This window comes from Sphaeramia orbicularis, chromosome 6 (assembly GCF_902148855.1).
Source record: "Sphaeramia orbicularis chromosome 6, fSphaOr1.1, whole genome shotgun sequence".
Taxonomy (NCBI): Eukaryota; Metazoa; Chordata; class Actinopteri; order Kurtiformes; family Apogonidae; genus Sphaeramia; species Sphaeramia orbicularis.
The window spans coordinates 27,691,023-27,714,059 of record NC_043962.1 but is presented as its reverse complement, the minus strand read 5'-3'; the positions used below and the strand labels follow the sequence as shown (position 1 = coordinate 27,714,059).

General features: G+C 38.5%; 4 protein-coding genes across 7 annotated transcripts in view; 2 read left to right on the top strand and 2 right to left on the bottom strand.

Moving 5' to 3' along the window:
• The window catches only part of ttc23 (tetratricopeptide repeat domain 23), a 42,070-nt gene extending 41,094 nt beyond the window's left edge, over positions 1–976 (top strand). For all 4 annotated transcript variants that reach the window (XM_030135966.1, XM_030135968.1, XM_030135964.1 and 1 more), the window contains one exon: positions 42–976. In XM_030135966.1, coding sequence (XP_029991826.1) covers positions 42–153 — 112 coding nt within the window. In that variant the 3' untranslated portion in view covers positions 154–976. The remainder of the gene's footprint in view (positions 1–41) is intronic.
• On the bottom strand, positions 952–9,023 carry synm (synemin, intermediate filament protein). Its single transcript, XM_030135963.1, has 4 exons — positions 8,090–9,023; positions 6,362–6,486; positions 4,435–4,502; positions 952–4,106 (listed from the first exon to the last, which is right to left on the bottom strand). Exons 1-4 carry the CDS (start codon positions 8,885–8,887, stop codon positions 2,128–2,130), a joined length of 2,970 nt encoding a protein of 989 aa, XP_029991823.1. The 5' UTR covers positions 8,888–9,023; the 3' UTR covers positions 952–2,127.
• Positions 9,024–10,339: 1,316 nt separating this feature from the next.
• Positions 10,340–15,681, top strand: pgpep1l (pyroglutamyl-peptidase I like). Its single transcript, XM_030135970.1, has 6 exons — positions 10,340–10,627; positions 10,704–10,756; positions 10,845–10,961; positions 12,810–13,036; positions 13,110–13,292; positions 14,394–15,681. The coding sequence occupies exons 1-5, from the start codon at positions 10,597–10,599 to the stop codon at positions 13,258–13,260; spliced, it is 579 nt and encodes a 192-aa protein (XP_029991830.1). The 5' UTR covers positions 10,340–10,596; the 3' UTR covers positions 13,261–13,292; positions 14,394–15,681.
• The window catches only part of igf1ra (insulin-like growth factor 1a receptor), a 77,675-nt gene continuing 68,046 nt past the window's right edge, over positions 13,409–23,037 (bottom strand). Inside the window, exons 20-21 of the mRNA XM_030135958.1 lie at positions 22,336–22,470; positions 13,409–19,279 (exon numbers count right to left, since the gene is read on the bottom strand). Of these exons, the coding sequence (XP_029991818.1) occupies positions 18,754–19,279; positions 22,336–22,470 (661 nt within the window). The 3' untranslated portion in view covers positions 13,409–18,753. The remainder of the gene's footprint in view (positions 19,280–22,335; positions 22,471–23,037) is intronic.

Genomic DNA, 23,037 nt, shown 5'->3' with positions numbered 1-23,037 from the left:
TGTTTATTATGATGACGCAGCTATATACTTATGTATTGCAGGGCACCAGAGGTGGCTGAGAGACTACAGAGGCAAGACAAAGGGAAAACAAAACCTCACACATTTTCATCTGTACAGAGTGACAAAGATGGAAACTCAATCTCTGATTTATGACACCCCTTGTTTATCTGAGTGAAAGATTTTTTTCTACATTTTGGCAGCACTTCTTTTTGTTTTATAGTTTTATGTCTGTAATCACTGCTGGATTTGAACTTGAATTCCTTGTAGTATTTGACTTGACATTAAAGAAATACTCACACTCAAAACTACACTCAAAGAAGTTTTAATCATCCTTTAAATCGGTTTCCAAAGAAGGATTGTATATAATTCAGACAGAGCAGTTATGATATTTTTCCAGCCTAAAAAACTCAGTATAAACAGTGATGGTTGCTTTTTATACATTCAACATCCTGTTTGTTTGCAGATTCACTTTGTTTGAGATGGCACATTGTATTCAGTTTGCACTGTGTACATACATAACAAGTAATCAAACAAGGAACACACTTATGCAGCTACAATGTACTGTAATGGCATATGTCAAACTTGGAATAAGATGAAAAAGATATTTCATTTCAATTACTGTACTTTTAGATGAACTTCCACTTTTTTAGAATCCAAAATGATCTAGTGCATATTATGTGGTTGCTTGGATCAAATGTGCAAACATGTAACCAGACTGTTGTCAGTTAAGACCATATCTAGCTCTTTGACTAGTACACAACACAACAAACCTCTGTGAACACTCAGTGCCACTAAGCTGATGATCCAAAAATAGCCACAGTCATGAACACACTGTTATGTCGGAGTAAAGGTGAATCCTTCAAACCACCATTGTGATAAAGAAATGCATACAAGGAATAAGTGTTCAGACAAGACATACATCAAAAACAGACATGATAATAATTAGCAATAATCAGACTCTATTGTTTGTAGTTCACTGATTTATTTTAACTTTTTCATTTTCTCAAAACTTGCTTTTCAACTTGGCATCACTTTCTTTCAAATGTCTCAATCCACCATTTTAAATGTCTAAGTGTGTTTCGAGTGTATGCACATGTGTAAATATAAATGTCTGTGACTCTAAATGTCATGATACATAGGGTGATGAAAATGCAGTTTTTACAGGAATGGTTCTTATCAATTACTTTGATCACGTAACACATATTTGATTATATATTGTAAGTTATTTTTCTAATTCAAATTTTGTAATATGTTGTTAGTAAAGGCAATTTACCAGACAAACATCTATTCTTTCATGATACTTTAAGTGCTACACTGACTTCCACTATACCTTTCAACCTTTGCAAAACAACCTTCCCACAGACAGCTATAAGCTTAACTATCATCTGACTCTGTTTATCATAACCTACAGTGTTCCTGTCTGTATCCTAACATTTCACTTTGTAGTAATAATCCCCTTCCCACCCACCTTAAAAAAAAAAAAAAAACCTCCAGTCTGCAAGCGGTGCACAGCACATCACACTTCCACCTGTTAAATGTTGGTCTGCATTAAGTGTAGCCCAAGCAGACTCCGAACCAGCCATAACAGCCTTAATGTAAGGGCGGGGGTGATGGGATACTGTAAACTGCAGAAGCTGTTTAAGCTGTACAGCAACAGGTCAATAGAAAAATAGAGAAATCTAGAGAGGAGATTAAAGAAACCTATTAGTAGATAAACTGCAACCTATAAAAAGTTAACACAGCAGCACAACACTCCTATCAGTATAGACTACAATAACAAATGCTAATCCTGATTTAAGGTGGCCCGTGTTAGCATTTAGCATTTTAAGATACCGTGTTCCATTAAAAATTGGTATTATTCTAGTATTTTAAATGGTTAACTTGGAGAGTTTTGCTTCAGTTATGAGTTGCAGTAAAGCAACATCTTAGGGGGCACATTGTACAGTAGGTACATTAATTCTTACATTTTATTTTCAGTTAATTTGAAGGAAAAAAAAAAAGGGTTTTGCTGCAAATATTAGCATATTATTAGTGTCTACACAGCACTCTCTCTCAATATATATGCATTTCAACAATTGATACATCACCAACTATTTCACAATATGCTGACTGATTTTTTTTTTCCCTTTAATCATCTGAAGGACTCTCCAGATAAACTGTTGTGACTCTCTTCTCTTGAGAAATCTTCACCGGGGAGTGTAGTCCTTGTTCCTCGTGGCCACTCTGCGCATCCATCTGGAAGGTGAAAGACTTTTCCGACGGCCCCAGTTTGATGTGTTTCTCAGCGATTTCAGACATAGATTCAGCGACACCTTCAAAACCTTCACCGTGCTCCACTTCCTCTTCTGTTGAGACTCTCACGCTGTACCCTCCTCCTGCTCCACCCTGGAAAGCCTTCTCAAATCCAAGGTTTGAAGATCTCAGAGCTGCCATGATCTGCTCCTCAGATAGATCGTCTCCCTCCAGTAGACCAGACTCCTCCAGGGACTGAGACACATTCAACTCTGCCACTATGGTCATGGTTCCATTGTCACTGGACTGTTGAACTTTTTTGATATCAACAGCTACATTTTGTGGGTTTTCACTACTAACTTTTGTGAGGAAAGCCAACTCCTCTCTCAGTGGACCTGATACTGATTCTTGTAGTTTCTCTAGGGCTCCCTTCAGCTGCTCTTTAGGCTCCAAAGAGTCTTCTCTCAGGAACCCAAGCACTGATTCCTGTACTATAGGGGAGACACGGATCTCTTCTTCAATGATGCACTCTGGGAAACTCTCTTTGGCAAACGGGTGCTCACCTGATGTGATCTTGTATTCACTTTCCTCAACAATCACTCTTTTTGTTGGAAGACTTTCATCTTGGTAATATCTCTCGTCTGACAGATCATCAACAATACCATAATGGCCGTATGAGGTTATGCCACCGCCCTCCTCTGGTTCAGAATAGTTGTCATCTGGTGTGGAGACAAAATACTCGTGAGGCTCTTGTTGATGAGACAAATATGAAGATTCGCTCTCTGTAATATGGACAGATCCTCCTTTCCAGTGATCTGTCTCTGTCATAGCTTTTGTTGCGTCATCATCACTCTTCTGAACTCTTGTTTCATCATGGGGGACATTCTCTAACTCCTCAATTTGGAAATACTTTGAGGAGGGCTCATTAAAACTGCATCTTAACTCCTCCTCCACTTCGCGCTCCTCATCGCTCTCAGACTCCACCGGTTCTTCGATGATTTCCACATTGATGGACTTATTTTGCAGGTTCTCTCCACCCTGCAGCCCACTGATCAGATTCTGGATCATGCTTCCTGTTGCTGTGTCTTTGATGTCGTCCAGCGCCACCTTCTTCACCCCGTGGCTCAGAAGGTCATCCAGAGCATTGTCCTCAGAAATATCCAGCTCTTCCTCCACCTTGGACTCCAGAACAATCTTTGTCTTAGTTGTGCCATCATCTTGCTCAGTTTTCTCCACATGATATCTTACCTTTGAATCTCCTGATTGGCAGACCTTCGCCTCTAAACCTGCTGGCTTTATCACTTTCTCTATGATTTCCTCTACAGACACTGAGTCTAATATCTTTTTTTCTTCTGGGCCTATTGTAGACTCTGCTTTCTCTCGATCTTTGGGCATTCGATCAAATTCATTTACTTTCTCTTTTTCTTCTGGCACGTTCCTTTTGCTTCCTGTTTCAGTATTCTTGCTGAGGCTCATCATTGTTGGTGACAGCACTCTCACTGATGCACTCTCGGTGGTGGGGGATTTCAGGGGACTTCTTTGGTTTTCTACCTGAGAAACCTGCTTGATTTTAATGGTTTTCTCCTCCGATACCGTTTTCTGTGCATAAGAACTGGTTTTGTTTACTTGTTCAGCAGGAGGAGGGGCAGATGCAGCAGCTCGTGCTTTGGTGAATGAAATCATGTCCCTTCTGGATGCAGGGCTCTGATGGCGAGCCACTGAAATAGGAATGACCCTGGAGGGACTTTTGGACCCAGACTGAGGTACAGGAGATCTTCTGACGTGTGAAGTTGAAGTCGGTGTGTATCTGATGTCCATGTGTTGTCTGATAGATGTGGTTCTAGGAGTGTATGGTTGGGCAGGCATCTTGATATCTGAACATACAGGTGTGGTAAAGAAAACTTTTACTTAATATTGGAGCAGTTCTCATTTACGATCATACACTGTTGCCCATAAAGTTGGAATAATTTGGTTTTCAGACATATTCCTGTTTTTTATTCCTATTTATACACATCAGTTATCACTTCTGAACATGTGCAGATTATATACTGAGTCCCACTTACACTTTATTAAAAATAAACAACAATAAGGTCACAAGAAGAGGTAAAAAAAAAATATTCCAACTTTGTGGACAACATTGTACTTAGAATAAGCCAACATCACATGGTAACAACTTTAAATGAGTTATTGTCAGTACGTTACCTATTATTCTTTCTCTCTGTTGTTGATTCACTCTCCTTTGAACATCTTGCTCACCTTCCAGGAGAGCCCTGAACAAACAAACAAAAAAAGATAAAATACTTTTAAGGAGAAAGGCATGTTAACTTTTGATTTCACAGTAATCATTCTTCCAACTGCATATGAAAACTCAAGCACAAATACCTCACAAGGCGGTGTACATCCTCCAGCTCTGCCATCTCATCCCTCTCAAACTAGGTGCTTACAAGGCTTACAAGTCAGTAACAACCCAGCATCTGGCCATATAGGGTAGTAATCATCTAAAGAATAACAAACCACTCTCCTCTAATAAAGACCATGTAATAATTAGCTTGAACAAGCTCACCCTTCTTCGGTAATAATTAAGAAACAACTGCAAACAAAAGTCCCGTGAAAAAGAGCAACCTCTCCGGAGAGTTCCTTCTGAAAGACTGAACTAAAAATATCGCCCACAATGTCAGGCTGTCCACACTTCCCAGTACATTCCAAAACAAAAGTGGGCTCGTGACACATATACAACACAGGCTACTGCCTCATCTCTGAGGAAGCATTCTGCATATTCCAAACATCCAAAACAACACGTGGCAGTAGGAAATCTGTCATAGAAAGTCAGAAATCTTTCACTACCATCAACCTGTGGCTTCATACTACTACATGTTTGGTATGCATGGCAGCTGTGTTTAAGACTGTATAGATTACTTGGGATATGAGTAGCAAGAACATGTGGAAAGAAACTCAATATAAAGTAATAATAAATTTGCTAATATGTGTATTGCTTTATAAATAACTTTAACCCTTTCATGCACAGTGGTCACTGCAGTGGACAGCTATTTTACAGCTGTTCTGTTCATGGATTTTGTTATTTTAGTTCCATATCTGCCAACACAGCAGGCACTCATGCATCATCCCATACATTGCAGTTCATTTAATTATTGTAACTTTGCTGTTCTTCATAAACTTGATCTGCACTAACATGTTTGAGTGTAAATCAGTTGCTTCTTGTTTTTATTAGACTGTAATTAACAGGTTTTTTTAAAACAAAATGATGACAAAAAGTAGCACTAGGTTTTTATGGGTTAAACAAAAAGCTTTCTTTTTTTGCATATTATCTCCATGGAGTGAGTAATGACCAGTATTAGAGTATGTTAAAATGTGAGAAAACATCAGATTAGCTACATTAAAAATGTTTTTATTTTTTGGTTTTCACACAGTATATCAGTAAAGACGTTTCTTCGCTTAAAAAATTAAATGCATGGTGTCCAGCTGAATGGACATTTTTGCATCTCCATGAAAAATAGGTTAAAAAAAATGTCAATCGCATTGTTATTTTAATGCCTAGAGGAATAAAAACACTAAGAAAAAAAAAATCTTAATTAAGACTGTCATAATTCATGCATGAAAGGGTTAAAAATAGCGTGTTAGTATGTGACTGTGTGATCTGACACTGTTAGATTCATAAGGGATATGCAGGCCATGCTACTGCAAGATATAAAGCACCTCTTTATAATCGAATGCCTCTTAGATACATAAACCAAAGAGACAGTATAAATTTTATTACCGATGTATGTAACAGAGTAAACCAAACGACCATACTGAAGTTTATCTAAATTGAAGATAATACTTCATAGAGCAGCAGGAAGCTGAAGCTGGTTTAATCACATTTAATAGCATCTGTGGGCTGTGGGGCGCCTACTTTGGACAGTAATTTCTGTATAGCAAAATGGAAACAAACTGTGAAATATATGGACATTTATGGACTACAAGTGCTTTCATCATGAATGGTAGTTTGGTTGGTTAAAGCAACACGGAAGCAACTTAAGGACCAGTTTTTGGGTGTGTTATTAGTTGATATTTTTCATCATACTGATGAATTTATTGTCTTGGTAGGACATTTGCTGAAATAAATGATCACCTGTAGGCAGCCACCTCCAAGCCCAGATCCATCTTGACCTGAAGAAGCTCCTGATGTTGTCGCATCTTTTCTTCAATAGCGCCGCACATCATGTTCCTTTCATGCTCCAGCTGTTCAATAATCATCTAGAAGAAAACAAATAAAGAGAGAAATGAAGAGTTTAATATAAAAAGACAACATTTACACCTTTTAACTTGTTATGATCACATTTCATTATATTGTAGCCTACAGTGTCATAGAAAACACAGCGAAGTGTCTGAGCATTTCTAGTCAAAATAAGGTCTGATCCCACTAACAGACGGCATTAATCATTAAGACCACTTAATCTGGTAAGTGCTTGTACAATTTTTGCATGAGCCCTCGCTCCAAAAAATAGAACATGACAGCCTACAACAGGTGTCATGTGCAAATCTAACATTTAACATCTATGAAACACGTCTTTGTTACAGTACTGCATCAGCTGTGTAGGTAGATACTGTATGTGTAAGTGACTGACCTGCTTGCAGCTCCATCTTTGGGAGGCTAATGAGGATTTGTCAGTCTGACAGCTAATTGGTTTAAGTGGCTGCTGTAATGTAAGAGCCAGAGAGTACTGGGCAGCTGAAACACCCTTTAGCAGCTCAAGCTGTTCAATCCTTTTGCACTGAGGTCAAATGTTGCAAGCAGTATCTATGTTTATGGCAGCTGTGGGAACACAGACCTGCAGGGTACCACGTAGTTCACAGGTGTCAAACATGCGGCCCGGGGGCAAAATCCGGCCCGCCAAAGGGTCCAATCCGGCCCGCGGGATGAATTTGTGAAATGCAAACATTACACTGAAGATATTAACAATCAGTGGTGTCAAAATCATTTTAATTCAGGTTCCACATACAGACAAATACAGTGCAATTAGATTTCAAATGGGTCAGACCAGTAAAATGTTATCATAATAACCTATAAATAATGACAACCCCAAATTTTCTTTGTTTTTTTGGTGTAAAAAAGTAAAATTTCATGAAAATGTTTACATTACCAAACTATACTTTTACAAAAAATGTGAATAACCTGAACAAATGGAAATGTCTTTAGAAAAGTAAATGCAATTTTACCAATATTCTGCCTGTTACTAAATGTTTTATGTAAGGCACATGTGCAAATGATAAACTGATAAAGCGAGGCATAATATTGTTAAAATTGCACTGGTTTTTCTTAAGACAATTCAACTTGTTCGTGTTATTCAGATTTTTAAGGAAACGTTTTAGATGTAAACGTAATCATAATATAATTTTACTTTTTTCACTGTTACTATTTTACTGGTTCGGCCCACTTGAGATCAAATTGGGCTGAATGTGGCCCCTGCACTAAACTGAGTTTGACACCCCTGACTTAGGTTGATAGAGTCATAATGGGAGCTAGAGGTTTATATTAATATTAAAGCATATGTGTGTCTAAATAGTATTCAGTGAAGTGACATTTGTTATTATTTGGATAATACACAAGGCCTCAGGAACCATTTTTCTGGTCAGCAGACAATAGCCCCTGCAGCTGCATCAGTGCCTTTAAAGACAGTGGGTGTGGCACAGTGGGGGAGTAGCCTCTCCCATCTCCAGTACAGCTCACCAAGACCAAGGACATAACATGTGTATTATATAATCATGTGTGTATTCCACTTTCTTAAAATAGTAACACATTTTCTAACACTTTAATTATTCATCTGAATTTCTCCCCTAATGGACCACCTCTTCTTACCTGATATTCACTCAAGTCCATATTAAATTTTTCCTGCATATGCATCAGTTGCTCTTCCAGACGCACTTGAACCTGCCCTTGTTTTTCCGCATCTTTGCGCATTTTGTCCAACTCTGACGCGTACATCATCTTCTCCCTCTGCAGGTCACTCAGTTTGGCCTGATCCGCTTTAATGGACTGCTCCATGTCTTCGATCTTCTGCTGGTACATCTCAAAGGTATCGATCCATCCTTGGGACAGACCGTGGGCATATTCTTGCACTTCTTCCACGGTGGCCGCCGGAGGCCCGCGGTAAGTTTGACTGACAATGGGGACCATCCGAGAGTCCACCTGACGCCGGAGATGCCCGATTTCGTGCCTGTGCGCATCCTCCAAGCGCTTATACTCGTTTTGGAGTTGAATCACGCGTTGCTGGAGTTCACTGTTGGTTTTGTGTGCGTGGTCCAGCTCCTTTTCGCAGCCGTGGAGCTCCCCACTGATGTCCCTGCACACGTCGGTCTGCTGGTTGCACAGGGACTGAACCATCTGCAACTCTCGCCATATCTTCTCCCTCTCCATCTCCGCCTGGGACTTCTCAAACGACAGCTGCTCCACCATTCTCCTCAGATCCCGCATCTCTGCTTTGTACCTGGGCTCCCACTCCGCCGTTTGCGCCTGTCTGAGTTTATTGATCTCACACATCAGATGCGTGTTTTCCTGCTCCAGCTGCTTGGTCCTGGACAGATACTGGGCCAGCCTGCAGTTCAGCTCCTGCAGCTGCTGCTTCTCGCTCTCAAAAGTTCTCTTAAAAGGCAACATTTTGGCACTTGGTTATAATACTAATTTAAAAAGTGACTTTAAAACGGTTCCCGTGGGTCAGAGTAGTTCAGGACACAGGGTGACTCCGAGTCATCTGCGTGTGCGCGTCCGTGGGCAGATCTGTGATGTAATTTGCGATCAGCAGCGCCCTTTGACAAGTGCAGGAGGAGGAGGAGGAGGAGGAGGAGGAGGAGGAGGAGGAGGGCGGGTCCTGCCTCCGTGGATCGTCCCAAACGTGTCCGTGTCCATGACAGATGTTGTGCTGCCTTTAAGTGACCTCTGAAATTTATAGTGAAAGAAACCAGACAATGATTAATATGCGCAAAACGGATTGATGTGGACAGTACACAGCTATTTATTACATTATATTCACTGTCATTTAAATCCTGCCACTAATTTTGCTGTGCAGGCATATGGAATCATGTGTACAATAATAATAAAGGGTATTTTATTAAAAAAAAAAAAAAAAAAAAAAAAAAAAAGGCTTTTCTATTAAACCTCAGAAAACAGATTTTCTGAGGATTTTCACGGATTCATGTGGACAGTGGACTGCTATTTATTACATTATATTCACTATCATTTAAATCCTGCCACTAATTTTGCTGTGCAGGCATATAGAATCATGTGTACAATAATAATAAAGGGTATTCTATTAAAAAAAAAAAAAAAAAAAGGCTATTCTATTAAACCTCAGAAAACAGATTTTCTGAGGATTTTCACGGATTGATGTGGACAGTGGGCTGCTATTTATTACATTATATTCACTATCATTTAAATCCTGCCACTAATTTTGCTGTGCAGGCATATAGAATCATGTGTACAATAATAATAAAGGGTATTCTATTTAAAAAAAAAAAAAAATGCTATTCTATTAAACCTCAGAAAACAGATTTTCGTAGGATTTTCACGGATTGATGTGGACAGTGGGCTGCTATTTATTACATTATATTCACTATCATTTAAATCCTGCCTCTAATTTTGCTGTGCAGGCATATGGAATTATGTGTACAATAATAATAAAGGCTGCTATATTAAACCTCAAAGACCAATTTAACAGCAAATGCTTATTTAAAATGTTTCATCCAATAATCCTATCAATACATGTAAATAATTCAGGTAAAATGCAGTTTTTCAGCTTTTCATCAATCAAATATAACCCATTTGGATGTTCATAGACTCCTCAGTGAACGTGGAAACACCATAACTAATCAAACTAATGTAGTTTGACGAATTACAGTGGTTGTTTTTATTGTTATATAATGATATATTGTGATATTTTTATATATTAAGTCCTGGAATTACATGATCTGCCTTTTAAATATAAACCCTTAGATTACATGTCATTTACTAGGCGAAAAAGGTGAAAATATAAACAGATGAAGGGAAAATAAATAAGCAATTAGAATAAAATCTGGCCTGATGCTCATAAAAAAAATTAAGAAAAGTTATTTTAATTCAATGTGTTTTGGTGTGTGACAGTATACCATAGGGAAAAGGGTTAAAAAGCGTAAAAACACATCTGAAAAAAATGGATACTGGAATTTACCGAGTCTCATAAAAGCACCATTTCCACATACGCTTCATCATTTTCCGGGTAATAGCTCCCCCTAGCGGTTAAACGCTAAATATTTATTTTCACAACATAATATGAAATACAACACGTAGGAGAGTCTGTGTTGTCTGTTTGAGCAAATAAACCTGCATTATTTATGGATAGAAGCGAAATTTTAGTCGTTACAGGTAAGTTATTTACCTATAAACACAAAGGTGGATGAAAGAAGGGTTTATTTGTGGTGCGTTTTATTTCACTTGTTAGGATTTGGACCTTTTAAGGAGTTCTTGGTGAATCCGAGCTGGAAAGCAGCACAGGTAATGTTTGAGAGCAATACTGGTCTGTGTTATTGGTTATTTATGAGGCAAATTGACTTAAAATGTGTGATATTTTGTGTTATTTCAGGGGTTGCAGTCATTGGGATTCGGGGAGAGGATTCATGTTTACATTAAGGAGATCCCAGTAAATTACATGAAGACCCAGAAGATTATAGAGGAACTGTGGCAAACCCTTAACCCAAAGGTAATGGTAACATATTCTATTTTTGATCCTCCGACCAAACTAAAAAAAAAAAATAAAAAATAGCCTGAAATGTTTGTTCACATAACAAAAATAAAGGACAAATTTAATTATCTGGATTAAATTACATAATTAGTTTTACTTTTTACTGGCCCAAAAGTAGTGAAATTTGTTAAGGGTATCTATTTACTAAGTGAATGAATGAATAAATAAATAAATAAATAAATAAATAGGTGATAAGTGTACAAGTGTAAATTGTTAAGTCTGTAGTCACTTAAACACCAGAATCCACTTCCAAAACTGTTGATATTCCTTAAATACACAATGTGGGCACAAATATTGGAACACATCACCCCTACAGCTTCTAGGACTTCCCATCATGATAAACATTTCCATGTCACTTGTCAATTATCACAATAAATGTGAAATAAATATCTGCCCTTAAAGATCCAGACAATAACTGCTGAACAAATGTTAAAAATAAAAAATTATATCTGTGATTTTGCAAAAAAAAAAAAAAACAAACTAAACACCTTTAGCCTGAAATAGTTGTACATAACAAAATTAAAGGCAAATTTATTCATCTGGATTAAATTATATAATAACGTCATAGCTAAATTCTTACCATACCTAACCATTATTATTATTATTATTATTATTATTATTAACTCACTTTTTATTGTTTTTTTTTTTCTTTTTTTCACCCATTAAACATTTCACAGTGATACAACAGGATAGAATTATACGAAAATATATCAATAAAAATATGAAAATTAAATCTTAAAAAAACAACGAAAACACGCACACGCAAAATACAAAAATAATAGAGTACTGTCTATTTTGTTATACAGGATATGTTGTTACATTCTAACTCTTTCCAGGTGAGATAAGGCCTAGGCCAGGACAATAAAACATTTACCATAATACATTGTGGCATCAGAATACCAATTCCTTAAGTTATTATAGAAATACCCAAGACTGCAGTCAGATCCGCTCAGTCATCTATTCCGCACTTCATCCAAAAAGGGGCTCCATATTTTTTTATTATTAACTTAAAATTAAGTTTTACCCCCATCTTCCTGTCAACATTTTTTGTATATGGCCTATAAGTAGATTACTTCTTGCCTTGTACCTTATTTGTGGAGTCTTGAATTTGACCTTCTGTCCATATAGTGCATCCCATGTCCCAAAGGGGAGGCAAGGGGTATTGTTTTCGGGTTGGTTTGTTTATTTGTTTGTTAACACTCTAGCAGCAAAACTGTTGGTTGAATTCATATCAAATTGGGTTTATAGATTGCCAGTGACCCAGAATAGATCTGATTACATTTTGGGAAAATTAGGTCAAAGTTCAAATTTCTTAAGAATTTTTAAAATCTTTCTTTTTTTTTCCCCATTTACTTATTATGGGTGAAATTTCAAATGTTTGTAGCAGCAAAACTATTGGTTGAATTTAAACCAAATTTGGTTTATAGATTGCCAGTGACCCAGAATAGATGTGATTGCATTTTGGGAAAAGTAGGTCCAAGTTCAAATTTTTACTGAATTTTTAAAATCTTTTTTCCCCCATTCACTTAGAATGGGCAAAATTTCAAATGTCTACATAAAACATCAAATTTGTTTCAATTTACTTCAAACTTGGCACATGTATAGAGGCAAATGATATGCTGACATCACCACAGGCATAGACATGATGACATCAGCTGGATCTATGCCAAAATAAGCTACAATACGTGCGAGGGGTGGGCTTTGTTGTGCCTGGAATCACTTGTTTAATATCGAAGCCTGTAAATACACTTTGTTTGTATAGTAAGGTTTCTTGTCTGACATGAACCTCTCTGCTTTGGTGGGAAGTTTTCAGTCCATCTGGGCATTGCCAGAGGTTCCAGAGGCATCACTTTGGAGCAAACGGCGAAAAACAGTGGCTACAAAGACAAAGATGTGTGCAGCTTCTGCCCTGAAAGTCAGTGTTGTATGGAAGGAGGACCGGAGAAACTGGACTCGGTCATCAACATGAAAGCTGTGTCCAAATGTTTCAGACAAGCAGGGATGGATGTCATTTATTCAAGAGACGCAGGAAGGTGGATATTGGTTGTTGTGCAGTTTGTGAAAAGCACCTTGCATCAGAGAGATAATACGTCTCGTTCTTTTCAGGTACCTGTGTGATTTTGCGTATTACTGCTCGCTGTATCACGGTCAGGGGAAAGCAGCCCTCATCCATGTGCCCTCCTCTGATAAACTGGTTCCTCTGCTGCAGATGATCATCCAAACCATGCTCGACCAATTAGAGGATCATTCAGACTGAGCATGGTGAGTTGATGATGGCAGATCTTCTCAAATGAGTCTTAGATAAGTGGATCTCCTAATAAACATCCACCTAAAAAGACCCCACAGTCGTGAATACTGTGGAAAAAGAGCCGCGGTCTTTAAGAATAAAATACAACAGACATAGATCTCATTCATTTATTTATTCAAAATTTCAGAAAAAAAGAAAATACAAGAAATTCTCAGATACACATTTAGAGACGGTGAGTCAAAAATACACCATCTCAGCTATAGGTGTGAAAAACTCGAGGCCTCAGATACAGAGCTTGAAAGAAGACAGATTCTAGTGAAGGTTTGGATTATTTCTTCAATCACCGAATGAACACAGAGATTTTGCTAAAAGTTAATAAAATAATAATAATAGACCAAGGCCCCCGCTGAAGTTATAGGAATGCAAATCATAACAACGGCATGAAAATGATAAACCTCAAACTTATTATTGCAGTTTGAATGCACTGACGCATCCTCCATAAACCTGAGGTTTGCACGAAGAACATTTTGGAGAATTAAAATGCTAAAGATGAATAAGATGAATTGTCTTTTTTCTTAAATTAGTTACTGCTGGAAATCTGGTAAATGCAAAAAAAGCAACTAGTGTGAAGCTGTAAACGTAGGCCTATCATCATTCTCTAGCCTGGCTGTTTACTGTTTAATAAATGCTACCCGTAATCTACTCGACGTCCCTGTCCTATACAGTATATGTCCATGTGTTTATTTAAATGCTGTCGATTTGTAATCTAATGCAACTAGAAATTCAACAGTAATGCGCCTCACAACAGGTCAATGTAGTGTCTACTCCAGAAAGAGCTGAAATATATAGTGTTTTTATATTTATCATAACATACATTAAACTGAAAAAAGAAATGCACAGATATGTGAAATGACTACTAGTCAGTGGTGATTTGTGTAGCGATGTGATATTCAGCAGCGATCAAGATGTTTACTTTTTGATTTGCTTAAGTCAAATTAACAAGAGCACCTGAAACAAACCATCCACATTTCAGATTACAAGTTACAACATGGCCTGTTTGCATTTGTTATTGCTTTTGGGGTATTAATTTCAACATTTCAAATTATTTACCAATTTTTTTCTTTCCAATTTTACGCCTCCAGCTCAGAAGCCCTTACACTGACATAGTGTTCACCATGTTGCCACCGCCAGTAAAAAGCAGAAAAGAGATTTTATGGGAAGCTTTGAAATCAACATTGTTGCTGATAATATTCAAGATCCACTGAGATGACTTTTTTTTTTTTCCAAACCAGCAGCAATATTGTTAATAGCAGTACAATAGGCTGGAAAAGGTGTGTAACGTTTACTTTCAGTTGATCAAAATACCAGAGAATGGTCACAGATTTACCCTGATGGTAGTGAAATGAGCTAAAATGTCATAGCATTCAGTCAGTGGAGGCAGATGGGAGAAATGATTGTGTTCACTCAACAACAACCATTTTTAGGGGGTAAAACAGATGAATTTAAGTCATTTTGGTAACTGGAAAGGAAAGTTTTTTTGGCTGCTTTGAGTCCAACATAAGCTAAACAAATACATGAAGAAACATATAGGAGGTGGATTTGTCATCACTTTGATATTTAGTTTAGAACATACAAAAATCACATTCACAGAACTGATCCATACATAACCAAATTCTGTTTGGAATAAATAACGTTGCTGAAATATGTACCTTGCTGTATTATACCTGGCAGGTAAACAGCAAGTGATTTGTGTGAGTTGCAACAAACAAACCTAAAGTAGTTATTGGAGGTCAATAAATTCATTTTTCCCTTTTTATATTTCCCATGATAAGTGTTTAGTTTCTATATAAATGTGTTTTAAGATTAGAAAATGAATGTCTGTGTCTGAGGAGTTGAGTTGTGACAATATATTTGGAGTCAGTGGAGATGGAATGTCTGTCGATGTTGTGCCCAAAGTTTTTGGGTTTTTTTTTTTTTTTTCAGATATTTTTCTATACTGTACCTGCAAAAAAACATTGCAACTAGTGAAAATAAATGCATGATGATAAAATTATCTTCATGTTTTCCCGTATAATCAACCAACGAAGATTGCAACTAATTCTGCAGAACAAAAGCACACAGTACTGAATGCCGCTATTATCATTTCACAGCATACCCATGCGCTCTATACACGTTCTCCTTTGTATTCAGAGGCTTATAAATGTACTTTTTTTTTTTTGCCAGGAATTGGTGGGCTGAACTTACACGTAAACCTCCACACAGAGATTCCATCTCCGGCCCTAGTCCACTTTGTGAGGTTTATCTACATCCCTGTGGTTTTATCCAGATGAGGTTTCGGTAAAAACTGATGAGAAGGAGTGAGATGTATTTGTTTTCCATACGCATACATAAACTTTAAAAAGAGTGAGGTAGATATATATGTGAAAGAAGAAAAAAAAAGTTGTAAGTCCCCCAGTCATGACACCAAAGAAAATACATACAAAAAAATCCAACTTTATACTGAATCATGGGGTATTTGTACAGTGATTTAAACTGATATCACAAAAGGAAAATAAAAAAATAAATAAATAACACTCCTACAGAAAAAAAAACTTCAAAGAAAGGAAATAATAATAATATTAATAATAATAATCACCAAGCAACATTTCCAAAAAAATGAGGAGAAATCCTTCAAAACACTTTTCAGCCTCTATTTAAGACCTTTTCCATACATGACATTGAAATGTGTTCCCTTCCCTGGACTTTAACCCATCCTTTATTTGGTTTTCAGAAGCAGTGATTATGAAGACAAATAATAAGACCAGTTTCACTTAGAAGAAGGAACATGTCAGCATTAGCAGAAGTGGTGTAGTATCACGCTTAAGTGTTGATTTAAAAAAAAAAAAAAAAAGAGAGAGAGAAAAAAAACATACAGCTTTCAAATGCTTGAGATGGTTGGCATAATTAAGGCAAACAAGACAACCCAAATAGCCCTATTGATCTTATAGGAGGCAGGAAATGGATGGGTTAAAATACCAGATCTGGTATGAAGTAAATATCTTGTGTACTGGAACTAATCCTGACTTCAAAAGGAGGCACTAGGGGAAACCGGTACAATATGTCGTAGAGGTCAGTGAGGGGCCAGAGGGAAGGAGAGAGGACACTATTGGACTCAACAAAGCATGATGAAGAGGGGGAGGAGGAAGAGGATGATGAGGAAGAGGGGATAGGGGTACTAGGTGAGACAAGTAGAGGACGATCATGAGAATGTGTGGAGAAAGCAAAGCCTTTACTTTGACCTGAGATCGAGTCGCACCTAGAGGGCAACGCTAGGCGCAGTGCTAGACAAGTACAAAAAGGGTGCAGAAAGTACACACTCACACGTCGAGCTAAGGTGTCCATTCCAAATAATAATAATATTAATAATAATATTAATAATAATAATAATAATATAGACATCCACAAAACAAATACAGAAGGAAACATTTCATAATAAAAATAAAAGGCAATGAACAAAATGTAGTGTTACAGAAAACCTTTTGGGGTAACAGAAAACAAATGCTTTTATATCTAAATCATCTTATTTTTTGTTGGTTTTTTTATTATTATTTTTTTTAAAACAGAGTTTGAAGATATAAGAAATGGACTGTAGTGGAGACTATAAAATACCAAACCTGAAGAATTTCTTTATATATAACATCCAAAAGAGGAAAAGAATAAAATAGCAGCTTTGTTCTGTACAGACATAGAGGCAAACATTTTGAACCGTAAAAAGGTTAAAAAAGTGACAAACCGATGATGTGTATAAAAACGATCCTGCAGTCTCAAATACAACTGTAAGACCTTTATATGCGTTTGAAATGTAGAGAAACGAATGACTATTTGAGAGATCGGCTGTGGTGAAAAAGTTATCTCTAGGCTACTAAAATCTTTACTGATCCACCACCTCTTTTTTTTTTTTCAGTCTTTTTTTTTGTCTCAGGTCTTAGTCTCTGTTTGTTGTGGTGTATTTGGTGTCTGTGTATTTTTGAAAAGCAGTTAATGATGTTCACCTCCCACATGAAATGCACACATAAAAAAATGACAGATAAGGTTTAAATCAAATGGAAGTGGAGGCAGAGATGTATCCCTCAATTGTGAAGTTGAGTGATTTGCAGTGGGAGAGATCTATGGCGCGTTTGTGTTTTAAGATTTTTCTAAACCAAAGACAGACTGAGGCTGTGATTTAGAGTTGACTGACTTAAGTCGCATGTATACTTCCCCGCAGGCGAAGGAAATTCACTTATGCTCCAATTTTAATAAATGTGGGTGGTATAAAAGCAGGTTTTGATAAGCCTGTCTGTCACCAGCAACAGAATACTGGCTTTTTAAAAGTCATGTCATGTACCACTTTTGTACACTTGGATTAATAATTACAGCAACTTTCATCAGGAACTTAAAGCAACTATGAAGTTATTTCAATCTGTCTTTATATGGACTTCCTGTTAGAGCTCAATTGACTAAAACACAAGTACTTTAACTTACATTTTTTTCCAGGCTACTTTAAAATATGTGCAATTCGCTTAAATAGAAATGTAGTGTTTCTCATCTAAGTATCACATGGTTAGATTTATTCCACCCTCATTGCAGATGCTGCATATTCTGAGAAAACCTTGACTGCAGGTGTGAATGCAGGACATCTCAGTTAATACTGTATACACACAGCTGCTAAAGGAGCAGTTGGTACTAAAAAAAAAAAAAGCAAAAGTACAAATATTAGACTCATGCCAACTCTGAATCACAGCCTTAAAAAAAAAAGAAGAAGGGAGACCTGTACAAAATTTAGGAAAAAGCTTGATTTGGCAATAGTTTTGGCAGATACACAATAGGCCCTCCTCTTCCATTTTGACCCACTCCTGATGGGATCTACATCCACAGAAATACCAACAGGAAATAAACATTGAAACTTTCAAACCGAGGCATCCTTACATGACATGAGCCCGTCCGCTCATAGAAAGAAAAGTCCTTTTGATGGAAAGTCATTTGAGAAATGGAGTTATACCATATTATAGAGAGAATCATGTGTTTGTATAAATACACACTCAGATATCCACAACATCCTCTCTGAAATCATCAGGAAAAAGTGCTCTTCTGTTGGATTTGCTGGCAGATATGCTAAAAAAATTATTTTCTCAAGTTCATGCCTTCCGTAATCTGTTTATTGGGGTAAATGCCTGTAGAGTTTTCCTTCTTGAAGGACTTATGTAACAAAGACTACAATACAGGCTGCACAGGAAGGAGTTCCCCAGTGTTGAGTCTGAACCACCAAACTCCACATGCTTTAGCAGGTTTCTGTGCTATTTTTCAGTTTATACAGTTTATATTTGACCTTGAAGAAGTGGAGAGACCGTCTACTGGCACACAGTAGAAGAATGTCATTTCTTACCTCGTCCATCCCTCCTTAAGAGATAGAGGAGAGGTTCATGTTACCCTGTGTAAAAGGAGGAGGAAGAGGGGCTGGTCTGGCCACAGGGGGGGCTGATATCAGCAGGCCGACGACTGGGGCAGTGGTAACGCCCGTTCGTTCTTTCTGCCCCCGTTCATGTGTGCATAGGGTTGCATCTCGTCAAAATTGGGCCGCAGCACCACCACAGGCCCGTTGGCCGAAACGTGTCCTGAGTGCTTGTCCAATTCTTGGCTCGGCGACGCCAAGGCTGAGGCAACCGGGCCCGGGGAGGAGGGAGACACAGATCCCAGTAAGGGAGTACTAGGCCCTTGCATGGGCGATAACTGCTGTGCAGACGAAGGCGGTGTCCCTCCCGTACATCCTGACGAGGGTCCGGTGGCAGTAGAGGGCTGCCTGGTGGATGCAGGGTCCAGTGGAATGTTCTCCATGTTTTCTACCTCCATATCCAGCTCCTCGGTGTCCGGCGGCTTGTTCTCCTCGCTGTAGAAGAAGCTCATTTCTCTGAAGGGAGGATCCAGTTCTTCTTTGATGCTGCTGATGATCTCCAGGAAAGACGGACGCATCTTGGGGTTATACTGCCAGCACATCCTCATCAGCTCGAACCTGCAGGTGATAAAAGTTTATTTATACACAGTAGATCACACTGTTGGTAGTGAACAGACATGAAACAATGTGTTTTCAGAGCAGGAAGATTTTGTTTTGGATAAAAGTTGTCATTTGCTTTTTCTGTTCTAACCAGCAGGTGGCAGAAGACACTAATGTTCAAACTTGTTTCATTCCTGTCACTGCAACATTTAGTACATTATACTGATCTGTGGCACTTTACCTTTATACAGAACAGTTAAGTATATTAATACCATATAATTCACTAAAATACCCACAGTAGATGTATGATATACTACTTACCCTTTTTATAGTACACATTTCAGGAGTAAAACTGTTTAAATTAAACAGTTCACTTTCTTCCTTAAACCTATACAAGGTGACATAAGTGCAGAGTGGTACCATTTGCCTTTATCATCATCATCATCATCATCATCATCATAGCCTGTTCCATTACCAGCTTCCATCAACTTTGATTTGCTGTTTAAATTTGAGAAGCTGTGCTCTCTAAAAGTCAGCTGTAATGAACACGTATCTCCTTAACAGCAAACAAAAACAGAAATCCAGCCCAAACTGGAAATTTTCATTTGCAGTCAGCTGTGAGACTTTATTTATCTATATCGGGCCAATTCAGAAACACCAGTTCAACTAAGATATCTGGAGTCCAGATGGGTCGCATTTTTTGTTACATTACTTACACGTACAGTAAGCTCAGAAACATAGGACGTACACAGCAGTCCAGTAAATCATATGTGAGGTTACTGTGCCAGGCCAGCAGCCGAGTTTTGAGAATGTCAAAACATCATAAAAGGGAGAAATATTACAGTATTTTGCGGCTCTGTACCACATACCACAACGTCAATTATACACAAACAAGCTAAGAATACTCTGTAAGGCCCACTGACATAAACACCTCAGTCATCTCTGCTCTGCTCTCTTGCTGTTCCCTCTTTCTTGTTTTCTTTCTCTCCCTCTCTCGCAGTGGTGTTTCTGCAGCCTACTACAGTCCATGCAGCTGGGTGCCAGCTCCTCGGCGCACAGAGGAATTATGGGTAGAGCTCTCCTAAACATGCGCCTCACTTCATAATCTGACGCAGCGGGGGGGAAATGGGGGGGGGGGGGGGGGCAGCTCCGACTTGTTTTTCAGCAGTGCAGCAAGTGTCTTAAATTTGACGTTCAGATGTCCAAACCCAGGCCACAGGACCTCCCATGAAAAGACGTGTAATGCTTGGAGCCGAGCCGACGCTCCAGAGTAACCTGCCCGCGTAGTTCTGCATGCTGAAAACTCTTTGCCTCTTCCCCACCATCTGTTGCTGCGCGTGAGGCTTGTTGATGCAAATTTAGAAAACAAACACTGCAGTAAATCCTGGCTTCTTGTCAGCATCCTGCCAATCACACACACACACACACACGCTATTGCCATTAGGCTAGACTAATAGACTTATTTCTGACATGTCATCAGGAACTTTAGCAAAATTTGTCAACATGTGTGTAAGAGGTCACCATGTTGTCTGGTTTACGCACCAGATCGAGAGGACTTAACCAGTTCCAGCAGCAGCAGAAATGAAGGTCAAACATTTATGTGTGTTCTAATAAGAAAGTGAAGGTTGAGTGTGACAATGAAATATCTAGAGCTAGTGTTACAACAATTTGGATGCGGCCAAGCTTTTATAAAAACCTGCAATTGTCTAGACACAGCCAAAATTTCAACAGAACAAGGAACAAATTAAAGAGAAGGACCTTGAAACGCTGATAAAATCAGAAACAGACTCATTTTCCGAGAGGTCTCCAAACATCTAAGGATGTTTAATAAACCTAAACAGAAATCTCTAGCAACAAAACGGTTTTCACTGAAAGGACCATCCGCCATATGCAGCATCCCCAGTGTGGTGAAACCTTGATGTATAATAGCACTGTAAGCGATACTGCACATTCCACGATAAATCATGATTTTTTTATGATTGCATTGCTCTGTCTTTCATTTTCGCCAACCCTTAAAGAGAGAATGCACTTTTGTCTTTTGGTAACTCTAGACAGAGACATGGGAAATCCAATCAGTGACCCACAACTACCTGACCATGGGAAAGAGACACAGAAGAGGGAACTTTCCAAATATGACTAACCCCTCTTATCCACTTCCTCTTCTTGTATCTCTCAGTCCTACTTTTATATGGGCTTCTTGGTTCGCTACACTTCAGCAGTCTTCTGAAAACCTCCATAAAGTCACTACAGGAGATACAACTGGAGGCCTAACTCACTTCCCTGTGTGCTATGACCAGACCAGGAGGCTAAGCCCACACACCCACCACCTCCACTACCACCACCACCTCTGTAACACAATCCACACACTCCTGTAATCAGGACAAAACAGTCAGGCTGCCATAGAAACCAGAGGTTTGTGTCTGCACAACACTCAGCCCTCTTTTTTTCTACTCGCACTTTCTTTCTAAGGTGAGGTCAGCCGTGGAGAGTGGGAGGGGAGAGAGCAGAATGCCTTCTTATTGAGGTCAGAGAGGGAGACGGGTAATGCATATATGCAGTGCTGCATGCTGACAAGCAGCCTGTGCTGTGTTAACTCTTCTTCTAGCATGATAGTTCATTAAGGAATTAAAAATGAATTAATACGTTCTCCCTGTATTTCACACTTCCAGACACCTTCGCTCTCCTCATGCCCCTTCTCGGCAGAGGAATGAGGGGCATCTTTCACACACTAGTCGTGGCATCCCTTCTATGGGCCGAGGCCGATGGGTGAGAAGGCCTCTCTCTGCCAGCTGACCACCAGCGCCATGTCGTCAACGCACCGGATTTAACCCGTGACGTTAATGTCAGGCCTCGTCTTGGCTTTACCTTAGCACACACACCACATGATATCCTACACACTTAGAACCACAACTCAAAATAGACGCGAAGCAAAATATTAATGGGACCGAAGGCGTGCCAGGCAGTGACAGTAGTGGATAAAACAATACATCCTTCAGGGGCAGTGCAACTTAAACCCAGGGGGCTTTAAAAAAAATGGGTAAAAATACACAGTTATCGATCACAGATAGACTTACAGCATGTCAGGGCAGTTGTCAGGTTTGTCCAAGAGTCCTCCTTCCATGACAAATCGAAGCACTTGTTCATTGGACATGCCTTGGTACGGCTGCTCTGCTAAGGTGGCGATCTCCCACAGCACAACACCAAATGACCTGCAGCGACAGAGCACACAGTGAATTATTTAAAACAGTAGTGTACACATTTTTTATTCTAATCTAAAACATTTTCAAGACTGAAAAAAAAAACCTGTAAAACCTCTGAAAGTCAACTGACTGACTGGTATACAGTATTTAATTCAAGGGCTGCTGTGGTGTGTTTTTTTCCTACCCATTCCCCCATTATAATTAAATTTCACAATAATGCAACTTCAATCACAAAGTTAGTCTGAGTTGACACATGATCTACAGTCAATGCCTAAAAAGTAATACACACAAACATATACAGTATATAATGAAAAAAGAGATATCTTACATCGTTTTAAATGGCTTCACAAGTTATATATTAAAGACTAAAGAATATTTACTGGCTAATATAATATAAGAGGTGAAGTTTATTTAGACAAACCCACACAGACTCATTCCCAGACTCTATAGTTTCCAACAGCTCATGTGTTAAATTAAAATAATTATTAAAATGCATGTGTAATGTTCAGTATGTCACACTCGGGGGGAAAAAACATTATCGCTGCTTTAACCGTCTACATTTGGCTGTGAGAACCC